General features: G+C 39.4%; 1 protein-coding gene across 1 annotated transcript in view; it reads right to left on the minus strand.

Annotated features, from left to right (window-relative positions):
• The window catches only part of HTR3B (5-hydroxytryptamine receptor 3B), a 63,040-nt gene that overhangs the window by 25,050 nt on the left and 11,338 nt on the right, over positions 1-26,652 (minus strand). The window contains 4 exon segments of the mRNA XM_053204092.1: positions 50-94; positions 13,514-13,674; positions 17,976-18,068; positions 19,371-25,062. Of these exon segments, the coding sequence (XP_053060067.1) occupies positions 50-94; positions 13,514-13,674; positions 17,976-18,068; positions 19,371-19,434 (363 nt within the window). The 5' untranslated portion in view covers positions 19,435-25,062.

The raw sequence follows: 26,652 nt of genomic DNA on the forward strand, positions 1-26,652 counted from the left end.
CACTATAGAAATCAGGAGTCCAGTATGCATGGAAGGAAACAGCACTTACCTCATAGTACAATATACTGGTCTTTAATTTTTGATTCTGTGCATCCTGCAAAGCAAAAAAGAAAATCTGTACCAAATCTCAGAATGTCAATAAATCAAAGCCCAATTCAACAGCATAATCATTCAGAGAAAGAAAATCAAATCTAACTAAAAATGCTGATTTTAAAAGCACTGCCTTGACTCTTCAAATCTGACTATTCTCAGCTCCTAGTTATTACATGTGCCTGTCACTGTGAACTTGACTATAGCATCCATGACAAAATGGCACGAGGACTACACCGACATCTTGAATGATTTTCTAATCCCTTTCCTACCCTAATTAGTTACTCTGCCATTAATCAAAATTAAAAATGACATGTAGTCTTAGCCAATTCTGGGTACAAAGATGAGGCCAAGCTTTTATTTGTCATCGAGATATTATTCACAACATTTCAACGACTGTTAATCTCAACTGCTACTGGCAGCCATTCCTGTTAGGTTACCTGATGTTTGGATTTCTCTGGTTATCAGACTGAATGAGCTTAATGTAAATGAAGTATATTTGTGATGATATAAGTAGATGTGATTTACCCATGTCTGCAATAAGTAATTGTTTTGGAGAAGACCCTTAAGAATAACAACCAAAAAAAGAAAAGAAAAGAAAAGAAAAACCACAAAACAAAAAACAAAACACTCCTTACCAATTTTTTTCATATCTGTTCTAGTAATGAGCATTCTAAAACTACTATGGTCTTAGGAACTAAGAGGGATATCTCACACCATGTACAAACATTAACTCAAAATTAACATAAACCTAAACATAATGGCTAAAACCGTAAAACTCTTAGAAGCAAACATAGGAGTAAATCTTCATGACTCTGACTCCTCAGACAATGGTCTCTTGCATATGAGGCCACAACCACATGCAGCCAAAGGAAAAGTAAATGGGACTTCATCAAAGTGAAAAACTTTTGCGCTTTAAAGGACACCATCAAGAAGTAAAAAGACAACCCTCAGAATGGAGACGATACCTGCAGATCATATACCTGATGAGGAGTTAATATCCAGAATACGTAAAGAATTTCTACAAACCCAAACAAAACAATAACCCCACTTAAAAATGGACAAGGGATTTAAATAGACAGTTCTCCAAAGTGGATATACAAATGGCTAATAAGCACATGAAAAGAAGCTCAACATCACTGCCAAGGACCAAATTATGTCCTTCCAAAATTCATATGTGACTAAATTTGGAGACAGGACTTTTAAAAGGTAACTAAGGTTAAATGAGGGCACTATCTACCAGGATTGGTGGCTTTAGAAGAAGAGGTAGAGAGAATGATCTCTCTGTCTCCTCCATGTGGGTATGGAGAAGAAGGCAGGCATTCGCAAGCCAGGAAGAGCTCTCACCAGGAACCTAACTGGCTAGAACTTTGATCTTGGACTTCCCAGCCTCTGGAGCTGTAGGAAACAAAGTTGATGGTCTTTGTTATGGCAGTCCACGCTGGCGAATACAATCACTAACCAACCGTCAGGGAAATGCAAATCAAAACCACAGTGAAATACCGCTTCACTCTCATTAGATGGCTACTAAAACAAAACAAAACAAAAACATAAAATAAGTGTTGGTGAGGATATAAAGAAATTGACATCCTCGTGCACTATTGGTGGGAATGTAAAATGGTACAGCTGCTATGGAAAACAGTGGCAGCTCCTAAAAATTTAAAAATAGAATTACCATATGTTCTAGCAATTCCATTCTTTGGTATAAATCCAAAAAGAACTGAAAGCAGAGACTCAGTTATTTGTACACCCATGTTCACAGCACCATTATTCACAGTAGCCAAGGGGTGGAAGCAACCCAAGTGTCAATCAGAGAGGAATGCATAAGCAAAATGTGATATATGCATACAACGTAATATTATTCAGCTTTAAAAAGGAAGGAAATTCTGGCACATGCTACAACATGAATGAACCTTGAGGTGACACTGCTTCCTTCCAAGTTTTACCAGCTGAGAGATTCTGAAATAGATACTGTTTTTAAAGTCAGTATTATTTACATCTGACTTTCTTCCTCTGAACTGTCATACTGTAGAACTGGGCTTTGATTTACTGACATTCTAAGATCTGGGCTGTCCCCCACTAAAACACATAAAGGCTCAGTTCTGGGTTTCGCTGCCATCACAAACAGGGGAAAAAATAACCCAAGTTCAAAATGCACTTTGTATTACTGGAAAACACAGCTTTTTCACTCTTCTTTCACAACAAATATAGTCTTACATCTATGAAATGTCCTGACCAAGTGTTTTTTTAAATCCCCGTCTCGCCAAGTCATGAACGTATCACTAAGTCAGTTATGTGGCTGGGGAGACCAGCATTTTATCCCATCGATTCGTATTGACTGCCATATTGATGCCTCTGCTGGCCCTTCTGTTCCCACCCATTGCTCTGTCATGTTACATGTAACAAGTATGAAGAATTTTTTTCTAATATATTAGGGGGTATCTGGGAGCATTTGTCATTCAGCCCTAAAGAACACAATGTCAAAAAGGAGTCTGAGGCTAAAACTGAAATCTTTTTTTTTTTTTTTTTGTCACAGGAAACAAGTTTCTCAATGCCAGCTGGTGAACATAATTGGTTCTCTGGTGGCATTATTCACAGCTCTTCCCTCTGTGTATCTCTCTCTCTCTCTCTCCCTCTCTTTTTTCTTTAGCTACCTTCCATCTTGCTTGTTAAAAGCAAAGGATATTTCAGAGAATTGGAATTCATTAGTCTTCCTAACAGAGGGAGTCTATTTAGATCTAAATTGGTGGTTAGCAAATACACAGATAATTCCCGCACATTCTTATTTATCTTTCCCAGTTCGGAAGACTATAGAAACAGATGCCTCAACGTCTGGCTGGGAGGCTCTAGTCAATGGGCTGGAAGACAAAGGTATCTGGGATTCGGAATTGACAAAACTCAATAGAAACAAATTGAAACTCTTCACTGTTGAGTAGATTATCTCTATAATCAGATTTCCCTAAGGTACTCATAATACCCAGAAATTCTAAGACAAGACTGTAGTCTTTCATATAAACAAAACAGGAGGCAAAACATAATGGAAGCGAGGTGCCACAATGAGAGCTGGGCTGAAAGCTCTTCACGCCAAACAAAAGTTGCCAGCAGCTCAGCTGCCGCCAGATGCACCCAACAAGTTATCTATTCACACTGGGGGTGTCCTTGGCTGATTCCGTGTGCCATGTCATCAAGTCCTTCCAAACCGACCCTGCCTCCAGGATGGACTCTAGGCTTGGCCCTGCTGAATGTAATAGAGACGTTCGCAAAGCCTATTAGACGAAGCCATTCATAATGACGGTACTAAAATTGGCACTTATGTATTTTGATTAATTAATTGCTTGACAAATATCTATCCAGTATCTTTGAAGCAAGATATGCTGTGCTGCATAATATGGGAAATATGAATATGAGTAAGCAAGTCCTTCCCTCAGGAAGCTTATTAGTAAATTAGGGTATGTGACATTATAACAAATCACTATGTGTGTTAAGAAATATACAGACTTGGGACACCTGGGTGGCTCAATCGGGTAAGCGTCCAACTTCGGCTCAGGTCAAGATCCCACGGTTCGTTGAGTCCGAGCCCCGCATTGGGCTCTGTGCTGACAGCTCAGAGCCTGGAGCCCGCTTCGATTCTGTGTCTCTGTCTCTCTCCACCCCTCCTCCACTTACGCTCTGTCTCTCTCAAAAATAAATAAATATTTAAAAAATTAAAAAAATATATACAGACTTCTGTGGATTTAAAGGGAGGAGATATTGCTGTCAGCTTGCAGAATTGAGGGAAATCTTTCTCAGAAGTGGAGATTTGAAGGACTAGAATATTTTACGGATGGAGAAGGAAGACAAAGACATTTAGTGGAGGAAACAGCATACAGGCAGGAAACAACAAGGAGTTGATTTCATTGTAGTATTGAGGAGATAAGGCTAAGACAGTAGACAGGGATAAAACTAGAGGGATAGAATATAATATTTTTCCAAATTTCTAAGGAAAGTCTGTCTTATCCAGTAACAGGGGTATGTCTAATGTATTCTAGTAAAAAATTAGTATATTCCACAACAGTGGAGAAAAACATATCTTTGAAAAAGTAATGGTGTTCTCCTTAACTACCATAAGGAATCTGGTTTTATTTACTTTTATCGGGATAGAAAGAAAGAATTAGGTAAAAAAAAAAATTCCAATTTGATACAGTTGTTCTAAGGGAAATATGAATATAGAACTTAACTCCTTTTCTATATTTATCTCCTAATAAGCCTCTAAAGGAAAGCCTGAGCAATTCTACTTTATCTAAATCAATATGAAATAAAAAGTGGGAGGATGTGGAGGGACCTAGAAGGCCTCTCTTATTCCCTTACTCAAGGCTGATTATACATCTGTCCCAGGGTTTCACATGACACGGTTCATCTCATGTGTCTTTACTCAATTCAAATCATGCTATTCCCACTGTACAATGTCTGGTAAACGACGCAGTCATAATAGCTCACAGACAACCAGCAAAGACTGACATTTCTTAAGTAGGTGAAAATATAGCCCCAGGAAATTAAGTCTCAAGAATTTTAGTTCAATATCCAATTACAGAGAGCATTTAAGGGAGTTTTCTGTTGGAGCTTTCTGTAAGACTAGGCCTTTGGAGGAGGGGTGGATATTTCCTGGCATGTATTAAATAATATTTTCTAGGATCTTAGATCTAGTACTTTTGCTAAAACTGAGATTTGTGTGTGTGTGTGTGTGTGTGTGTGTGTGTGTGTGTGTGTATCATTTAAATGTTCCTGTTTGCAAAGAAATAATGATTGGGGATTTATCTAAGCTGGAGGAAAATTATGCTAAAATATCTTGCATCAGACAAAAAAAATAATTTAAACCCTGTTATATTGATCATACTTTCAGTTTCAAATTATGTTTTTCATCAATTACAATGCCTAATTCTCAGTCACAAAAAAATCAGTCTATGACTCCCAGCACAGCACTAAGATACTAACATAGAAAACTACCTCTATTTAAATAAAGAGAAATTACTAAGTGATTTTAACAAAGTACATTAAAATACTAACATTGTATTGTGGGGTATATTATGTATGTAAATGTAAAGTTGAAGGCAAAAATAGTAAAAAAGTCAGTGGAGCAGGTAAATGGAATGTTACTATTGCAAGATTTGTACAATGTATGTGAAGAATAATAACATTAATTCTAAGTAAACTGTATTAAATGAATGATGGAAATGGGAATCCCTAAAACAACAGCTAAAAAAAAAATGATTCAGAGGCAGGCTAAAAAGCCAATACAAGAACTAAAATCAAATATTAAAAAAAATATTTTCTTTATTTAAAAGAAGGCAGGAGAGGAAGGAAAGAAGAGAACAACAAAAACAGATGGCCCAACTAGAGAACAAATAGAAAGACAGTATTGGTAAATGGATGAAATGCTTCAGTTAAAATGCACAGATAGACAGGTTAAAAAAAGCAATGCCCTGGGGTACTACTCAGCAACAAACACAATGAACTGAAGATTATGGACAACTTGGATGAACCTGAAGGGAATTACACTGAATGAAAACCCTATCTCAAAGGGTTACATACTGTATCTTTGCATTTATATTCTTTTTTTTTTTAAGTTTATTTATTTTGAGAGAGAGAGACAGAGAAAGTGAGTGAGGGAGGGGCAAAAAGAGAGAGAGAGGGAGAGAGAGAATCCCAAGCAGGCTCCGTGCTGTGGGCCCAGAGCCTGATGGGGAGCTTGAACCCATGAACTGTGAGATCATGACCTGAGCCGAAATCAAGAGTCTGACGCCTGACCAACTAAGCCACCAAGGCTCCCCTATGTGATATTCTTAAAATAACATAAATACAAAGATGGAAGAGAGATTTATTGGTTGCCAGTGGTTAGGAATAGGGGGCAGGGGCAGGGATGTGGCTATAAAGGAGCAGAACCAGGTAGCCCCATGGTGATGACGGTGTTGCTTAATGTGTGGTAGTGGTGGTCACACAAAGTTACACACATGATAAAGTTGCATAGAAGCTCACACACACAGAGACAAATGAATATATGTAAAACTGGAGAAATCTGAATAAACTCTGTGGATTGAACCAATGTCGATTTCTAGTACCGATACTCTATTTGCCTAAGATGTTAACATTGGGGGATGTTGGGTAAAGGTGCACAGAACCTCCCTATAAATTTATTTGCAACTTCCTGTAAATTTATAATAATTTCAAAATAAAAGTTGACCAAAAAAAAAAAAAAAAAAAAAAAAGCAAGACCCAACTATATGTTGTCTCCAAGAAATGACTTTGAATACAATGTCACGCGGAGAGATGGAAAATAAGAGGATGGCAAGACACACGCCATGCAAAAAGTAAGCGTGAGAAAAACTTCAAGAAAAAGAGTATTACTAGATATGAAGAGGGGCATTTCATAATGATACAAGGATCTGTTCATCAGGAAGGCATGTAATTCTAAATGTATACTCACCTAACAACAGAGCAGAGAAATAAAGCACAGTTATAGTTGGGGATTTTAACACTCCTCCTATGAAATTAATAAAGCAACAAAAATTTTAAAAGTTAGAGAAGATTTTAATAATATTATCAAATACTTTTATCAAATTGATATTTATGGAATAGTAAACCCTTCTATTCAACATTGTACTGTAGGTTCGAGCCAGTGCAACAGGCAATAAAAGGAAATACAGGTATAAAGAGTGGGAATAAAGAAGAAAAACTGTCTTTATTCATAGACAACATGATCTTCTACATAGAAAATCTGAAAGAATCTACAAAAAAGCCTCTAAAACTAATAAGGTATCGTAAGGCCACAGGATTCAAGGCCAATACATATAAATCAACTGTATTTTTGTATGCTAGGCAGAGATTCATTTTTAAATACCATTTATAGAATAACAAAAAATGTGAAATAGGGATACACCTTAACAATTATGTGTAAAGCACTAAAAACTACAAAATATTACGAGGAGAAATGAAAGGACTAAATAAATGGAGAGATAAAATGGGCTCACGGATTGCAAGACTATTGTTAAAGATGTTGATTCTCCTCAAATTGACCTATAGATTTAATGCAATCTCAACAAAAATTCCAGCAGTTTTTTAAATAGAAATTGACTCTAAAGTTTATATGAAAATGCAAAGGACCTATAAGATTCAAAATGATTTTCAAACAAAAGAACAAGGTTGGAAAACATGCTCTGATTTCAAGTTTTCTGTAATGCTGCAGTAATTGAGACAGTGTACTGATGGAGGGAGAGACACTGATTAGTTGGACAGAACAGAGTCTAGAAATAGACTCAAAATATATAAAGAACTCCTGAAATTCAATAACATAATAAGCAACACTATTTAAAACTGGGTAAAAGATCTGAGCACTTTACCAAAAGAGATATCAATTGGCAAATTAGAGCTCAAAAAGATATTCAAGGTCATTAGTCTTTACTGAAATGAAAGTTAAAAAAACAGTGAGCTATCACCACAAATCTACCAGAATGGTTAATGTTTACAAAGATTGACAATATCAAGTGCTAGCAATCATGTGGAGAAACTGAAACTCTCACACATTGCAGGTGGAATGCAAAATGATACAGCCACTTTGGGAAACAGTATGGCAGTATCTTACAAAGTTAAACACAAGCTTATCATACAACTCACAATCCTACATCTAAGTATTTATCCAAGAGAAGTGAAAACATATGCAAATGTGTATAGTGGCTTTACTCATAATTTCCCCACACTGGAAATAACCCACATGTCCAAAAACTGGTAAACAGATAAACCAATTGCAGGACACTCGCACAACAGAATGCTACTGACTCTACAGCAAAACGTGGGTTGTCTCCAAGGCAGCATGCCACATGGAAGAAGCCAAAACAAAGTGTAAAATATCATGATTCCATTTATATGGCTTTCTGGAAAGGCAAAACTATAGTGAAAAAGGTAAGATCACTGGTTGCCAGGTATTGGGGTTACGGGGAAGTGAGTGGTGTTTTAAAAGGTGTTTCAGGGGCGCCTGGGTGGCTTGGTCGGTTAAACGTCCAACTTTGGCTCAGGTCATGATCTCACGGTCCGTGAGTTCGAGCCCTGCATCGGGCTCTGTGCTGACAGCTCAGAGCCTGGAGCCTGTTTCCGATTCTGTGTCTCCCTCTCTCTTTGACCCTCCCCTGTTCATGCTCTGTCTCTCTCTGTCTCAAAAATAAATAAATGTTAAAAAAAATTAAAATAAATAAAATAAAATAAAAAATAAAAGGTGTTTCAGGGTGCCTGGATGGCTCAGTCGGTTCAATGTCCAATTTTGGCTCAGGTCATGATCTCACAGTTTGTGAATTTGAACCCTGCATCGGGTTCTGTGCTGACAGCTCAGAGCCTGGAACCTGCTTCGGATTCTGTGTCTCCCTCTCTCTCTGCCCCTCCTCAGCTCATGTGTGCTCATGTGTGCTTGCTCTCTCTCAAAAATAAATAAACACTTAAAAAAAATAAAAAAATAAAAAGATGTTTCATTTTATGTAACATATCTCAATTTTAAGATGCTCAAAATCTTGTACAATACAGTTAAAGCAGTGTTTAGAGGGAAATTTACGGCCATAATTGCTAAAATTAAAAAGAAAAAGGTTTAAAATCAAAGCTCTAAGCTTCCACTTTAAGAAACTAAGTAAAGAAAAACAAATTAAATGTAAGTAGAAGAAAGAAAACAAATAAAGAGCAGATATCAATGAAATAAAAAACAATAGATAAAATTCAAAGCCAATATTTGGTTCTTTGAAAAAAAATAAGTAAAACTGATAAAGCTTTCACAATATTGGTTAAGGGAAAATAAAAGAAAACATAAATTACCAACATGAGGAATGAAAAAGGCAATATTGTAAACGAATGAATATGACAACTTGGATAAAATAAATCCCTTTAAAAATACAAACTACTAAAAGTGACACAAGAAGAAATAGGAAATATAAACATTCTTACACATGTTAATTAAATTGAACGCACACTTGTTTTTGAGAGAGAGAGGGAGGGAGGGAGCAAGCGAGAGTGGGGGATGGGGCAGAGTGAAAGAGAGAGAATCTTAAGCAGTCTCCATGCTCAGTGAGGAGCCTGAATCAGGGTTCAATCCCATGACCGTGGGATCATGATCTGAGCTGAAATCAAGAGTCCGAGACTCAATCAACTGAGCCATCCAGGCACCCACGAATTCACATTTCAATATCTTCTCACAAAGAAAATTCCAATCCTAGATGGTTTTACTGGTGACTTCTATCAAACATTAAGAAAGAAAAACATACGGGCACCTGAGGGGCTTAACCGGTTAAGCAGCAGACTCTTGATTTCAGCTCAGGTCATGATCTCATGGTTGGTGGGATCGAGCCCCACATCAGGCTCCAAACTGACAGGGAGTGGAGCCTGCTTCTGATTCTCTCTCTCTCCCTCTCTCTCTGTTCCTCCCCTGCTTGCACTTGTTCTCTCTTGAATAAATAAACTCAAAAAAATTTTTTTAAAAGAAAGAAAAATATCCACATTAAACAACTCCTTCAGAAAACTGAAGCAGAAACATTTTTTAACTAGTTTTTTTAAGGCCAACATAACCCTGGTATCAAAACCAGACATGCACATTACAAGAAATAAAAACTGCTGCCCAATACTCCTCATTAACATAGACACAACCTGTATTAAGTAGGAATTTAAATCCAGAAATACAGAAAAAGGATAACATATCAAGATTAAATGGGGTTTATCCTAGGAATGCAAGGATGATTAACATTTGAAAATCAAAATAATTTACCCTAGTAACTGCATAAAACAGAAAAGTTATCTGCTCTCCAAATAGATGGAGAAAAAACATTTGATGTAATTCAATATGTAGTCATGATTAAAAAAAACAAAACAAAACTCCCAGTGTACAAGAAATAGGAAGGAACTTCCTCAACCTGATAACGAACATCTATGAAAAAGCTATAGCTAACATCATACCTAATGGTGAAAAATTTTCCCGAGAATGGGAATAAACAAGGATGTCTGCTCTCACCGTTTCTGTTAACGTTGTAAAAGTCTTAGCCAGTACAATGAAAAAATAAAGAGCATAAACAGATCAGAAAGGAAGAAGTAAAACCATGTGCAGATGACATGATTGTGTATGTAGACAACATTAATCTACAAAAAAAACTACTAGAATAAGTAAATTTAGTAAGGCATACAAAGTCAACATGCAAAATTCCTGTTTCTCTATAATAACAAATAGAAAATTAAAAAATTTCAAGTAACATTTATAGCAGCATCAAAAATACTTTGGGATACATTTAATAGAAATATGTGTAAAGCTTCTACATTGAAAATTATAAAACACTGTTGAAGACCCAAATAAATGGAACAACATAATATATTCAAGGACTAGAATAATATTTAATATTATTAAAATGTTAATTCTTCCGTAAATTACTCTGTAGGTGCCATATCATTCTAAACAAACTCCCAGCAGTTTTTTTAAAAAATAGAAACTGACAAGCTGAGTGTAAAATTTATGTAGAAATGCAAAGGTCCTAAAAAGCTATCTCAAAAATGAAGAACAAAGTCCAAGGACTTACACTGCCTGATTTCAAGAGAAAGAGCCTGACACTTACCAGTCAATTTAATTTTCAGTCAAGGCATCAAGCAATTCAATGGGGGAAAAACAAGGCTGAAACAACTCCTGTTTAAATGCAAAAACCCAAACCAAACCAAAACACAAAAACAATGATAAAAACCTTGATCTATATCACACACCATCACACAGATTAATTCTTAATAGATCATAGAACTAAAGGTAAGGAGTTGTAAATCTTCTGACAGAAAATACAGGAAAATGATGTCTGTGAACTTGGAGTAGCGAAGATGTCCTAGGACCTAGGAAGCACTAACCACAACTAACGAGCTGGTTTATTTTTTTTTTACTTTTTTTTTAATGTTTATTCAATTTTGAGAGACAGAGCATGAGCGGGGAAGAGAGAGGGAGACACAGAATCTGAAGCAAGCTCCAGGCTCCAAGCCGTCAGCACAGAGCCTGACGCGGGGCTCGAACTCATGAACCGTGAGATCATGACCCGAGCTGAAGTCGGATGCTCAACCAACTGAGCCACCCAGGTGCCCCCTAACGAGCTGGTTTAAAATGGACTCCATTGGGGCACCTGGGTGGCTCAGTCAGTTAAGTGCCCGACTCTTCATTTCGGCTCAGGTCATGATCTCACAATTTTTGAGTTCCAGCCCCACCTCGGGCTCACTGCTTGCTGTCAGACTGCGCAGACACTGCTTCGGATCCTCTGGTGCCCTCTTGCACTACCTCTCTCAAAAGTAAATAAAAAAATTTTTAAAAAACGAAAGAAGAAGAGAAAAACTACTGATATACACAACATGAGTGAACCTCAAAAACATGATGCTGAGTGAAAAACTCCAGACACAATAGAGGACAACACAATAAAATTTCATTCAATGAAATTCTAGAACTGGCAAAAAATAATCTATGGTGAAAGAAATCAGAACAGCAGTTATCTCTGTGGGTAGAGGGGATGGGAACTGACTGGGCAGGCAGGCAATGAGGGACCTTCCTGGGGCGATGGAAAGGTCTGTTATATTGACACGGGTGTGGATTCTACGGGTACACCCAATTACCAGAACTCATTGGACTGTGCACTTAAGATCCATGCATTTCCACATATGTATGTTATACCTTAATTAGAAAAAAAAGTTTGAGCAGTAACTTGAAAAAAATATTAAACTATATTAACAAACAAGCCCAGTAAGGTCTGATCATAAGAAAAATCAAAATAAATCTGGGACCTATTGATACTGGAAATTTTGTAATTAAGAAGAGAGAGGAGCAGGGGTAAGCCACCATTTACTGAGGGTGTACTGAGACCTCTGCTAACTGCTTTCCATGAATTCTCTCATTTGATTCCTGCAACAACCCACTCTTTAGATATAGAAGGAGAGACAGTTTTATACACAAACTTCCCTCACCATCCTTATCAAATACGTTAGGTATAAACTCAAGACACCAGGGCACTTTTTTCTTTTCCTCAATTTCAGGCAATAAGTGGTAGATGTAGGGGTGCCTGGGTGGCTCAGTTAGACGTCCGACTTCGGCTCAGGTCATGATTCACAGTTTGTGAGTTCAAGCCCCTCATTGGGCTCTGTGCTGACAGCTCAGAGCGTGAAGCCTGCTTCGAATTCTGTGTCTCCCCTTCTCTCTGCCCCTCTCCCGCTTGTGCTCTCTCTCTCAAAAGTAACATTAAAATTTTTTTTTAAATAAGTGATAGATGTTTTCTTAAATCGATCACTGTCACTAAAAAACATGAGCCATGGGGAAGAAACACACCTATTGCTATTTTTGGTGTCAGCAAACTCATAAAATATGTACACTGATCTATGACCACCAATCTTTTTTTTTTTTTACTTTAATTAATTAATTAATCCACACCCAAGTTAGTTAGCATATAGTGCAATAGTGAACAGCACTATTTCAGGAGTAGGTTTCAGTGATTCATCTCCTATGTATAACACTCAGGGCTCATGCCAACAAGTGTCTTCCTTAATGCCCCTTGCCCATTTAGCCCATCCCCCACCCACAACCCCTCCAGCAACCCTCAGTTTGTTCTCTGTATTCAAGAGTCTCTTACATTTTGTCCCCCTCCTTGTTTTTATATTATTTTTGCTTCCCTTCCCTTATGGTCATCTGTTTTGTATCTTAAATTCCACACACAAGTGAAGTCATATGATATTTGTCTTTCTCTAATTTTGCTTAGCATAATACCCTCTAGTTCCATCCACGTAGTTGCAAATGGCAAGATTTCATTCTTTTTGATTTCCGAGTAATATTCCATTGTATATATATACCACATCTTCTTTATCCATTCATCTGTCAGTGGACATTTGAGTTCTTTCCATACTTTGGCTATTGTATGACTATAATTCTTAAAACCTCCTGGGGCGCCTGGGTGGCTCAGTCAAGTGTTTGACTTCAGCTCAGGTCATGACCTCACCATTTGTGAGTTCAAATAGTGAACTCACTATAGTGGTGAGCCCCACTATGTTGGGCTCTGTGCTGACAGCTCAGAGCCTGGAGCCTGCTTCGGATTCTGTGCCTCCCTTTCTCTGCCCCTCCCAACTCACACCCTGTCTCTCTCTCTCTCTCAAAAATAAACATTTAAAAAATTAAAACAAAACTCTTAATTCCATGAAACTCCTATTTCTAGACTATCTGCGTCTCAGCTTGCAAGTTGGGAACTAGAAAGCATGTGTCTAATAAGTATTTTATCTCACGCTTACTGCTAACATGAGTCTAGTGCAACTTCCCTACCAGCTCAACTGGAGTCTTAAGAATAAAACAGCTCCTAGGCTCCTGCGTAAATAGCAGGTAGTTTTACAAAAGGGTAACATGAATCAGAAAGGGTAAGATGGTCCCTACCACATCCAATACGGCATGGACAAATACATCCAGGTATACCGTGGTGGCCTTAGTCCGGTCATGAACTGGCCTCACTTTCTTGTGATATTTCTGTAATAGCTGCTTGGTGAGACGATATAGAGTAGAATTCCTGGGGTGAGGTGTATCTGTAACTAGTATTTCTGAAAAACAAAACTTAGCATCTTAGCATCTTTACGAGATTTCAGACAGTTCAGGACTTGGTGGTTCCTAACAGAACATAGTTTTCAGCTTACCCCAATCTGCTTAAATTCATAGCCAGCTGGTGGGCTTTCTGGCAGACACTTATTTAAAGCAAGCTGATGGTCTAACTGCCCAGTAGAGAAATCTCACTGTAAAGATAAATAAACCAAGCTGATCTCCAAGGATCTGAACTTCACCTACAATTCTGTTTTCACAGCAGTCTTGCGTCTTGGAGACAGAATCCTTTATTTCTGTATCACCCCCACCTACACCTACATAGAAAAAAACCTTCCTATACACTCAGCCACAAGTTATGTCCTATTTGGATTTTTCTTTTGATTTTCCATTCACAATTCAATGGTTAAGTAGAAAATCCAAGCAGGAACATGGACAAACCAATGGACCCAAAGATCTGTGTGGATTCCTCAATAATGGGATTAATGAGATTACAATTCACACTTTTCTTCTCAAAAAAAAAAAAAATCTCTTTTTGCACTCAACTGTCTTTAAATAAAACATGCTTGTCAGAAAATGAGATCTCCGCTTTGGGAAAAAATTCTTTCTGGTTCCAGAGAACAACCATTTTCTATGACCTGGGAATCCTGATTTGCAGAGGAGCAGTGATTGGTGTTGAGGCAGGGGAGGCCAGGGGAAAGGAAGCCCGGGAAGCGAGCACCAACAATTGGAAGTGACAAATTTGCGAGGGCTTCCTCTGAATTGCAAAAAGATATTTTGCTCACAAGCTCTGCCAGCTCCTGGGGGATTCAAAGCTTCGCTAAGTCATTGGACTGAAGCAAATTGCACACCTCCTGCCACGGCGCGTGAGTGAAATCTATCTGTCGTGTCCTGTGCGTGAATTCACCTCGCCTCTCAGTGGTTTTGATGGTTATTTTGATGAGCCGCTGAAGGTGTGCAGGGTCCAGCAGGAAACTGTAAATGAGATCTCTTCTGTGTGACCGTCCTGTTTCTACCCGTTTCTTTATGAATGATGTCGTGTCACTCGCCACCACGGGCAGCAATTTCTATGATTTATCAATGTCAGTGTGACCAAAATGCTAACAACGATGCTGGGGGTGCAACTGCAGACTCGTTGTGGGCAGTGGAATATTCACTTTCATTACCACCGGAGCTGCAAAGCTAATGAGCAGTTTAACTTCCTAACTATTCACCCAGGAAGACGCCTAAAATGGCATCAGCTATTCAGGCATGCAGGACTAAGGCAGGTGGCTTGCATCAGGCGTCATTTTTAAGGTTCTTGTGAACTGTGATTGTCAAAAAAATGTGCTGTGAACCTCTCCACCTGAGACCATTTCTTGCTGTTGTACCCCAGGGGAGAGAAGTCAGGTGCGTAAAAGCAAAGCTGGTTTGGTGCTTTTCCTGTGAACTTTGCTTTGGGCAACTTCACTTTCACCTCGCTTGGAAGCTCCCAATTCAAGTCCCAGTCGGGGAAGTACTGAAATGTGCGTGTTCCAATACAGGAAACTATCAGAGATAGAGTGAAAGCATAATTCTGAGAAATGAATGTGTTTTCCCTACACCCTCTGCCCATAAAGACCCAAATTTTCCCTCTGCTATCTTTTCTAGGAAACAATCCATAGATACCCTATAGAATAACATAAATTTCCAGAACATGTCAAAGTCTTTGGGTAAAAAGAGAAAGTTCTGGAATCTAGAACTAGGAACAATAGAGAAACAAGCAATGATAGGAAGAAAAATAAGAAGGAAATGAAAATATGCTGAAATAAACTATAAGGGCAGAGTTCTTTGTCCAAAACAGGAAGAAATAATAAATTACATTTCTACTATGAATGCAAATTTGCCTGAGGAGAAAGATCAATTACAAGAGAGAGATTAAGGATTTAAGTGACCATTAATTAACAGTAAATTATGCCCCCTTGAAAGCTAATGTGACATTCACACAAGCACTAAATGACTCAGTTCAGTGATGTTTCAACAGAGCTGATGGAAATGATCCACAGACCCAGGAAAGATTCCTTGTTAGCACTGCCTCTGTGGATGCTAATAATTTATTTGTAAGATTTCTGGAAAGTAGAATGTGTTAGGGGACTGAGCTATGAAGCACTTTTACGTGAAGAGAGATTTTTTTTTTTTAAGGTAAGAATACAATAGAATTATTCGTTTTCCTTGTTTTAACAAATTACTCTCACACCTATCTTAAAGTGTTCTGGGCACTCTGATGAAAAGAGATGTTCTTGCTTTAGTGAGTTATGTCATGTTTAGGATTATTAAAAAAAAAGAGTTATACATCTATCTGAGGGGTTACAAGGACATTCAGATTTAGGTGTGTGGTCTATTGAATTCCCAAATCTGACTGAATATGTGCCATATGCCAGGTACTGTGCTAAGAGCAATTGACATGGATTATCTCATTTGGCTTTTATAGCAGCCTTACGACATAGGTACCCTACAGTCACTTTGCTACAGGTAAGGGACTACAGGCTCAGTGAGGTTAGTACCACCCAAAGTCCCACAGCTTGCAGATGAAGAGGTTGGAATTTAAACACAAGTTATCTGGACCCAAAGCCCAAGCTCTTAATCATGACACTACACTGACCTGACTCCCCCAGAATATTAGGGATAGCAGTGAGTAAGTAACCCTTCAAAAGGAAGACTGACATGTTGCATGGTGTGCATGACTGGGTAGAAACAGCCCACTGTTATTTTCTGTGTGTGTGTGTGTGTGTTTTTAGGTCAAAAGTATCTTACATTTGCATTGCACCCTACAATTTCACAATGTTATCTTATTAGATCTTCACAAATATACAAGAGAAACATTTAACTTACAGGAAAACTGAATCTCTAAGAGACTAATTGGCTTCTTCAGAGTTATATGGCTGGTGAGTAGTGGAGTAGGAACCAAACAGGTCTCCTAACCTGGGCCTCTTACCCCAGCACACATCACCTCCAGGCAGTGGCCTTGAATTGGTGGTTGGTTCAGTGCTCTTGCATTTACAAATCATCTTGATATTAACCCAGCAAAGATTCCAAAGGGCAGATTTTTCTGCAACACATGTTCCCAGTATGATTTATAGTCAAGTACGGATTACTAGACACCATTAAAACACATTTTCTGTCACATTTAGAACAAAAATCAAGCGTAATACTAAACATTAGAAAGAGATATCGTTAAGAACAATTTCTTTCTTTTCCTTACCCTTTATCCTTCTATCTTACTTAGCTTAATGTTTACAATTATTTTCTGCTAAGAAACTCATCTGGCATTTAATGAAATTTCCTATTTTCATTTTTATAATTAAATAATGATTTTATCCTTGAAGTTCAACATTCAGGATTTTTATACTTTAAGGCTAAGTGGCTGTTTTTCTTCTCTACCCAAGAAAAACTCATTTCCAGCTGCTTTGCTACCAAATTCCTTCCTCATTGCCATAAATGACGGATTCCACTTCCAGTTATATTTTAAAACATGGAAATTCCTAGATGTGAGTTCCACAGACCCCTCAAAAAAGTGGGGTGTTGGGAAACACCAGCCTAAGTGATCTGCTTGATGTGTATGTGTCTTTAAGAATCCATTGTATCCGAACTCTAATGGCCCAATTCAGTGCTGCTAATACTGGAACCATAAAAGTGTAGTTCAGTTCCAGAAATATGGAAAAATATTTTAGTTTCTAAAGCATTTTAAGGGGAACTGTACACTTAAAACACGCAAGTTCATAGTGCTTGTCTTTTGAGATATACTCATTATCTATACAGACTTTGTACAGCTGGATGAAACCCTTAATATCAAAATGACATCCGGGCATCTATAGCCATGCTGTATCCAAGAGACTCTTTCTGTGGTCTACTAAAAGCTTACAATGAAGCCAAGACCATTTTGGATAATAAAAATGTATTATTCAGACATAAAAGCAAATCTGAAAAAGAATGCCCCAGACTACCAGTGTAAATTGCTGCCAAGAAAGCCTGATTTCTAGAGAAACAGGGGTTTATCAAACAGTTTTAACATTTCAGAGCATATTTCCAGCTGCCTGTACAAAGCCCCACTGTGTGCCTCTGTGTGTATGTATACATGTAGATAAAGATACAGATGTAGATATACATATACATATATAGATCTATCATCGTAGGTCTCCATGTAGCTTCAGAGGACTAGGCGTTGTACAGATGATAAATAAAAACAAACACTTGAAAAGAGTTATACAGCACAATGTAGACAAATATCATCTCTCGCTTCTAAGAGTTAATACTCAATGCCTAAAATAAAATCATTACAAGGACCCACCTGAGGCAGCCACCAGGATGAAGGGCCACAGAGGAGCCATTGCACCTGCCGTTGTTCCCGGACACATCCCAAAGAGAAGAAACGTAAACTTGCCTACGGGACGGAATACCACTCAATTTTTCCCAAAGGGGCCCCTCTTCACTCCATTCTTTGCTGTTTGCCAGTTTATGCTGTCCTCGCCGGTGCTATTTTGTAAACACTGAACAGGACCAAAGGCGACGCCAACCCCACACAATGTTTCAGAATTGATGCCACAGCAATACCCCTTAACTTCTCCATTTGGTTCTGCCCCAGCATCAGATTGTGGCCAACATTTCAATTTCCCTGACAAGAGATAGCTAAGTGAAAAATGTAATCTAAGAGGAGCCCCTAAGGAGGGGACATTCCACACTAATATGGTTTCCTTTACAGCCTTTACCTAAGGCGATGATCTTGCTGACATTCAGGACACTAATTTCATTAATAATTGAGACCTAAATAGCTGTTCTAAACCAGACTTATGCAGGAGCATCTTCAGCATTTGACAATGGCTATTGGACTCTTGAATCACACAAAGCTAATGGAACCCTGTTATTGTCTAATCAAGAACAGCTGCTAACAATACAGTGGGGAAAGTGCACTCTGTCTTTCCTGAGCTCCTTTAATTAAAAGAAAAGTTGATGTTTGATAAATGGGGGTGCTTCTTAAATTGTCACTGAGTATACAATCCAGAAAATAAACCATGTATGAGAGGATCCTTCTAGGCTGATTGAAGATGAGGGCTACGAAAGCTGGACATCATGTGATAAATTTTTTCTTACATCTTTTCACTGAGCACCCATACTCTTCATCATGAAGGAAAGAGAGACCTAATTCCATATGATTCTATCTGCCACTGGTAGACCCCTAGATGCTCTAGAAACAAAAACTGAATTTCATACCATTTCCAACATCTATCTGCTTTTTAATACGAGTGGGATTGTAGAGGCATAGGATTGAGATGAGTTTCACAGAGCAAACCGAGGGGAGAAATACATACCTGATCCCTGTTCTGCTAATTGATCTAGTCCCTTTGTTTACAATCTATGAAGCTGTCTCCTTAATTTTCATCTACCAATAAAACGTAGCCTGACTGACTTCCTACTGTTGGTGACAGGAGTTACAAATATGGAAAGGGAGGAAACTAGGATGAACCCTGAGGCATTGAGTTGGTTTTGGAGGCATCAGTGTGAATTTGTGGTTTTCAATACATGTGGCTACATATAAAAATAAACACAGATGTCAATGTGTGTGTACAGATGTTAATACATACTTGTATCCCAAGCTCTGTCCACTGGTGAGTCTAGAAGCCAACACACCCCAGTAGCAATGAGTATACCCGACACCCAGATCTTAGTTTCTAAATAACACACTTACCTAAAAGGAAGACATGGAGCTGAACAGGGGATGTGTGAGAAGACCCAAGAACATCTTGTTGCATCACAAAGTGAAGAGGTGCTAAAAGAATGACAAGGAGGGGCACCTGGATGGCTCAGTCAGTTGAGCATCCGTCTTGGGCTCAGGTCATGATCTCGTGGTTTGTGGGTTCGAGCCCCGTGTCGGGCTCTGTGCTGACAGCTCAGAGCCTGGAGCTGTTTCAGATTCTGCGTCTCCCTCTCTCGCTCAAAAATAAACATTAAAAAATAATTAAAAAATAAAAGAATGATAGAGACATGTTAAAAGGGCATAGTTAGTTGAAGGATCTCCCAAAATAAAATACAAATCCACAGGGTGCTTGAGAGGCTCAGTCAGTTAAGCGTCTGACTTCAGCTCAGGTCATGATCTTGTGATCGGCAGGTTTGAGCCCCACGTCAGGCTCTGTGCTGACAGCTCGGAGCCTGGAGCCTGCTTCCGATTCTTTGTCTCCCTCTCTCTCTGCCCCTCCCCCGCTCATTCTCTCTCTCTCTCTCTCTCTCTCTCAAAAATAAACATTAAAAAATTAAAAAAAAAATGAATCCACAAGTCCATGCTGATTTAAATGAATGAAATGAAGACTTTTCCTTAAGTTAGAATGCCAACTAACACATGTAGAAGGAATGTCAGAATCTTCATAGTCATAATTCACTCAAAAAACATCAGTGGCTGATAAAACCTAGCTGGCGAAAGTTTGATGAAAAACAGGACACTTACACAACATACTTATTAATCAGAATGAGTAAAAAAAAAAAAAAAAAAAAAACTTTCCGTGGAGAAATCTGGCAGACAACACGTTAATCAAATGATGAAAATTAACGTTACCAATCACGGGAGTTGTGTGCCATGAGATAGGAGGGACTGAGAAGACACAGCTGCACTTCTGTGATCATCCTGCCAAAAATTCAAAACTCGGATCTATCTGGAAGGAGACACCAGATAACCCCATACCGTGGGACACTCTACAGAACAGCTTATAATCTTCAAAAGTGTCAAGGTTAGGGAAGCTGAGGAAAGACAGAGAAACCGTGTCCCATAAAGCCGATTAAGGAGACATGACAACTCGGTGCAATGTGTGACTCTGGATTGGATCCTTTTGTTACAAAGAACATCTTGGGGAGACTTCGCAAAACCCAAGGTGGGGGCCTAGAGACTCCCGATTTTGATGGAATTGAAATCATGTAATGTTCTTGTTCGTAAGAATCACATTCTAAGCACTCACAGGCGACAGAGCATCATGTTGGCAAACTACTCTCAAACGGTTGGGGGCGGGATTCATTTTACTATTCTCCCAGTCTTGCTGTGTATTTGAAAATATTTCAGAAAAAAAAAAAAAAAAAAAAAGAAATGTAACCTGGTAGTGAAAATTTGATACAAACTTATGGAAAGTTTAGAAACATCCTTGAAAGATGGCGGCCAGATAAATGGGGCTTTATCAAGAGATCCAATCACCAAAGACTGATCTGGCCACCAAAGTCCCAGAACTTTCCATGAGGAGAAAAGCAAGCTGCAGACAGACATATCTATGTACCTAGCACTTTTTATGGGAAGGCGACACAGAAGCTTCCCTTTATGCAAAGGTTTAATCGCGATGATGATCGGCATTACATTCTTGCCACACATTTTATTTTAGCAAGCCATGGTAAGTCAGACCTTCTGGGATATGCTTTCCCCTCCCTTTTCTTATCATTTCCTCATGTACCCATCTGTTACTGGAAGGCCACTGCTAATGATGTGTAATACAGGTACATTACAACCTTCATTAGCTAATTTAACAACAGTCTGGTGATCCTGCCCATTACGGCTCTTTATTGGCTGATGAATTCTGCCAAGATGGGAACGGTTTTGTGTGACTGACTTGTTTTCAAAATAGTTTATACACAGACGCTTCCCCATCTTTCCTTGATCGCCTTGCTCTGTATCACCAAATGGCTCAGATATTTGTTTTTCCAATCTTACTGTCCTGTCTGGATTTAGTTTGTTTACTTGGTGCCTTTAGATTTGGTATCTCTTCCCTGTTCATTTTTTTTCATGAAAATTTAATTTTTCATGAAATTTTTCAGGAAAATGGTCTCTTCTCATTAATACAGTACTTTTTATCCATTACTCAAAGATCTCACCACACCCCTCTAAGCTATTTAGGAAGGATGAATGTGAGGTGAACCCCGTTCAGGCCTTTCAAGCAGATCAGTGTATTAAAACGAAAAAAATGGAATTGTCAGAAGCTAAGCATTCAGCCTTCTTAAAATATCAGCTAAGAAAAAGACTTAGTAATCTGAGGTTTGAATCTGTTGTTTCTTGAATGCAGTCTAGGGTCAGGCCTGTCACTAAGAGGCTACCTAGAGATGTATTTCTCTCAGAAGTCCCATCTCCACATTCCCAGGAGCCCTTGCACTTTGTCTCTCCATTATTTCTAAGTAAGATACAACACCTCTTAGCTGGACCAGTGTCTTTTGGAAGGAGGAGGGGGAGAGTTTTTATTATGCAAACATAATAAGAAGTGTTTATTATGCAAACAGCAACTGAGTTATGTGTCCTTTAAGACTACTAAATAGTTTTTAATTACTGCTATATCAGTAAATCCCATAAATATGCAAATGCAATTAGTTCACAAAACAGACCTTAAATATCTTTATTCCTCTCCAACAAAATTCTTTGAAGTTAATCGCTAACTCTCTTTGTTCACTCTCTTGGCAGTTGTGCTAACATTGACAGGAATTTTGACAGATGTACATATTCAGGGGAAACCACATTTTCTGAGCACATCTGGTCAGGCTGGAGCAGAAAAGTAGAAATGGACACTCTAGCCGAAATCAAATATTTAATGAGTACAGTCCCATGTGAAACTTCTTTTACTCTATAGCATTATCCTCTGAAATAAATATCAAGGTAACCACTGGGACGCCACTTCAAGTACAAAGCCGCACTCAACATTTGATTTTCTTCTGGCTCAGAATTTCATTTTTAATAATAACGCACATTTTCTCCTGGTCCTTAAAAATGGATGAATAAATGAACGAATGAACGAACAAACGGACGAAGGAACAGAGGAATAGTATCCCCCATGACCCTGGCCCTTCCTGGCTACGTGACATGGTTTTCTATGGGAAGTCATGGAACACAGGAGTAAGTTTCCCAGGCTTTGGAATCTGACACATCTCAGTTGCCCTCCCAGCCCCATCACTTGCTAGATGCTCATGGCCGTGGTCAAATTGCTTACTGTTTTTAAGCTTCAGTTTTCACATCTGTAAAAAGGGTGTAATAGGCTCTGTTTAGTTTTCTATGGCAACAAAACAAATTCCTACACACTTAGCAGCTTAAAACCAAACTCGTTTGTGAGCTCATGGTTCTGTAAGTCAGAAACCCAGGTACAGCTTGAATGGGTTCTCTGCTCAGGGTCTTAGAGGGGGAAGTCATGGTGGTATACTAGAAATGGCTCTGACTGCATCAAAAGGGCCAACTGTGTACATCCCTTCCCAACTCTGTTCAGTGACATCAGGTTAGTAGCTTGAGAGCAGCCATGATGGGAATGTCTGCCACACGGACGTCGGACATCAGCAAACACTACCAGTCAGTGCTCCTCCCACCAGCTGGCTACCAAACACCAGCTAGTGTGCTATGGCCCACTCCCTTGAACTTCCAGGGTCTCACAGATACCTCCTACATTATGGCATTTATGCAAGTATATTGTGACCTTCCTGTCTCTTCCAGAATCCTGTGGATTCTTTGAAGGTAGAGCACTGTACCTAATTCATCTTTGTGTCTCCAGCACAGAGCTTGGCACCTAGCGAGTACTCATTAAATACATAAGGAGGATGGAACAAAGAGAGGGAGGGAAGAATTAACAGACGGGCAGAAAAGAAGTTTGGTTTACGCAAGAAAGAGGACACACCAAAAGGGATGAGCTTTTTCACAACCATACCCAATATGCTGTCCTTCCTCCACCATCTCAGAAAGGATGGGCGGGAACGATGACTCGGGTTCAGAGCAAGATCGCTTTTGGTGGGTTTGGTCCAGAGCCAGCCAGCAAGCCATGCAAAGGATACACACTGGATCCAGACACAGGGAGTTCATGCCTCTTTGATTCTCTCAGAGGGTGCTAAAATTCAGGGGTCTCACAGTCACCTGGAGAGAGATGTCCGTCCCCCCGCCCAAAAAAAACTAGAGGAACATGGGATCACATGGTTTGCTGCTTCTTGTCATGCCTCTGAGGACATCGGTTCCAGGACGCTGCTTCAACTGCCATGTAAGGCAGGTGGTCTTAGTAATCTGCATCGTCCAGGCCTTCTGCACACATTATGGGCCTTGAAGTCTTGCTGTGCCAGCTCTGGGCATCTCCCTGGATCTGTGGCACACTGCGGGACCCAGGGCTTCTCCATTTAGGCCCATTTAGAACTTTTCTGTGGAGAGACCACGGTCAACCACAGCAGCCAGTAAGATATTCTGGTTCGGGTCTAAATTTCTGGATATTTCCAACTCTGCTGCGGACTCAAGATGGGGCAAGGGCTTTGACCTGCTGGAGCCTGTTTTATTTATCCAGCCATCCATGTGCTCACTATGTGGGAGTTCTGGTGGACACTGGGGAATATAAAGAAAGTTCAAGGAACTTGGAATAGAGGTGATAGATAAGAAACACTGAGCACACAATGAGATAAACACTAGCTAGCTGGTAAGTGAACTCGGGACAATGGAAGCAAAAAGAGGAGCCAGACTTGGGGTGGGGTGAGAAGAGGGGTTTCACAAATAGCATTTGTGTTGGGAAAAGGCGAGGGCAGGAAGAGTGGAACTCCCAGCAGAAGGAATAAGGTAGGAAAAGGCCGAATGGTATCTTCCCTGGGACTGCAAGCCTCCTTTTGTAAAACTGGGGAGCAGACAGAACACAGGTTTCTACCTGAACCATCCTAATTGCCCAAAGAAAGGCCAGTCGCTTTAAACATAAACACATGAAATAAAGTAAAAGAAAAGAAAATTAGGGAGCAGGTAATTCTAGATTCACAAGATGAGCGGATTAACACATTCATGTTGCAAAGTGTTGAGGGAGGAATAAAACAGAAAAGGGAAATATTGTATAAGTCTGTATAAGTGCCGTTATTATAAAGCTGTCTCTAAATGGTCTGTGGCAATTATTCTAAAATGCACAACAGCTGTATTTGTCCCCTTTCTGCCACTGCTGAAATTTACACTGTCATTGCTCCAGGAGGATGGCTTGGCACTAATAACAGGCTGGCTGACTATGGCTGGAGTGTGACAGACCTCTAGTTAGAGCCCTTAAAGAGGAGAGAGGAGTGGGAAAATGAAAAGCACAGTGGAAGCCAAAGTAGATGTAGTCAGAGCACCGCCTTGTGGCAGCCACTGCACCTGCAGCTCCAGGGAACATCCATCCAACCTATTGTCCGTCGTACTTTACTGTTCACGTTTCCACAGCTTGAAAGTCATGCCATGCCTCTATTCGTGCCTCTTGTCTTCTTTGCTCTAAACATTCCTCTCCAGGTTCCCCAACACCAATTCATCTAATCTATTTCTACTTTGCTTGCAACTGTCAACAAATTCCTCTTTGCTTACTTCCTTACTCTTCCTTCTCCAAACTCTTGGTCCCAGGAGCACCCAAGTTTCCCAGTGATTCAGTGATGTTTGAAGAGGTAGTTTCTCTTTCTCCCTAAGAGTGGAAATAAAGAAAGCCTTGGCTCTCCACTTCTGAAATGTTACAAAAAGTATTATTAAAAACCATATAAGGGCGTCTGGGTGGCTCTGTTAGTTGAGTGTCCGACTTCGGCTCAGGTCATGATCTCACGGTTTGTGGGTTCGAGCCCCATGTCGGGCTCTGTGCTGACAGCTCAGAGCCTGGAGCCTGCTTCCAATTCTGTGTCTCCCTCTCTCTGTCTCTGCCCCTCCCCCATGCATTCTCTCTCTCTCTCCCCCTCCCTCCCTCAAAAATAAACATTAAAAAAATAAGAGATGAATTTAAAAATTTTTTTAGTGTTTATTTATTTTTTTGAGAGAAAGTGACAGAGTGTGAATGGGGGAGGGGCAGAGAGAGAGGGAGACACAGAATCTGCAGCAGGCTCCAGGCTCTGAGCTATCAGCAAAGAGCCTGATGCAGGACTCGAACCCATGAACCCTGAGATCATGACCTGAGCCAAAGTTGGATGCTCAACCAACTGAACCACCTAGGAGCCCCAAAACCAATAAAGAATTTTAATGTTATAAAGGTCTACCTTTTCTAGAATGTCATATAGTTAGAATCATACAGTATGTAGCCATTTCAGAATTAGACTTGTAAATACAGAGAACTGATGGTTGCCAGATGGGTGGGTTTGGGGGTCGGACAAAATAGGTGAAGAGGAGTGGGAGATACAGGCTTCCAGTTATGGAGTGAATAAGCCCCCAGAATAAAAGGCACAGCATAAGGAACATAGTCAATGGTATTGTAATAGCGATGTACCAGGATGTATCAGGACAGACCAGTAGCCACACTTGTGAACACAGCATAACATATAAACTTCTTGTATCACTATGTTGTACATATGAAACTAATGTAACATTGTGTGTCTATTATACTTAAATAAAACAAAATAAAACTATGCATTTTCTCCAAGCACTAGGTTAGGGGCATTACACAAATTTTGATATATTGTATATTCATTACTTTTCTGTCTTAAATATTTTCTAACCTCTCGTGATTTTTCTTGCCCCACAGATTATTTAGAAGTAAGTTGTTTATTTTAAAATTTGGGATGTCTTTCTAGATATTGTATGATCTTCCTCGACTTATGATGAGGTTACATCCCCATGAACCCATCATAAGCCGAAAATATCATCAAGCAGAAAATGAATTTAATACACCTAACTTACCAAACAAAATAGCTTAGCCTACCTGACCTTAGCTGGGCTCACAACACTTACATTAGCCTACAGTGGGAGAAATTCATCTAGCACAAAGCCTATTTTATAATAAAGTTTAATCTCTCATATAATTTACTCAATACTATACTGAAAGTGAAAACCCGAAACCAGAATGGTTGCATGGGTATAGAATGGTTGTAGGTGGATCAATCGTCGACCCTGGCGACCACGTGGCTGACTGGGCAGGGTGGCACAAAGCTGCTGCCCAGTGTCACAACAGAGAACCATACTGTACAGCAGCAGCTCAGGAAAAGATCAAAATTCAAAATTCATAGTGGTTTCTAATGAATGTGTATCACTTTTGCACCATTGTGAGGTTGAAAAATTGTAAGTGGGATCTTCA

The sequence above is a fragment of the Acinonyx jubatus genome, chromosome D1 (assembly GCF_027475565.1).
Source record: "Acinonyx jubatus isolate Ajub_Pintada_27869175 chromosome D1, VMU_Ajub_asm_v1.0, whole genome shotgun sequence".
In the NCBI taxonomy this organism is placed as follows: Eukaryota; Metazoa; Chordata; class Mammalia; order Carnivora; family Felidae; genus Acinonyx; species Acinonyx jubatus.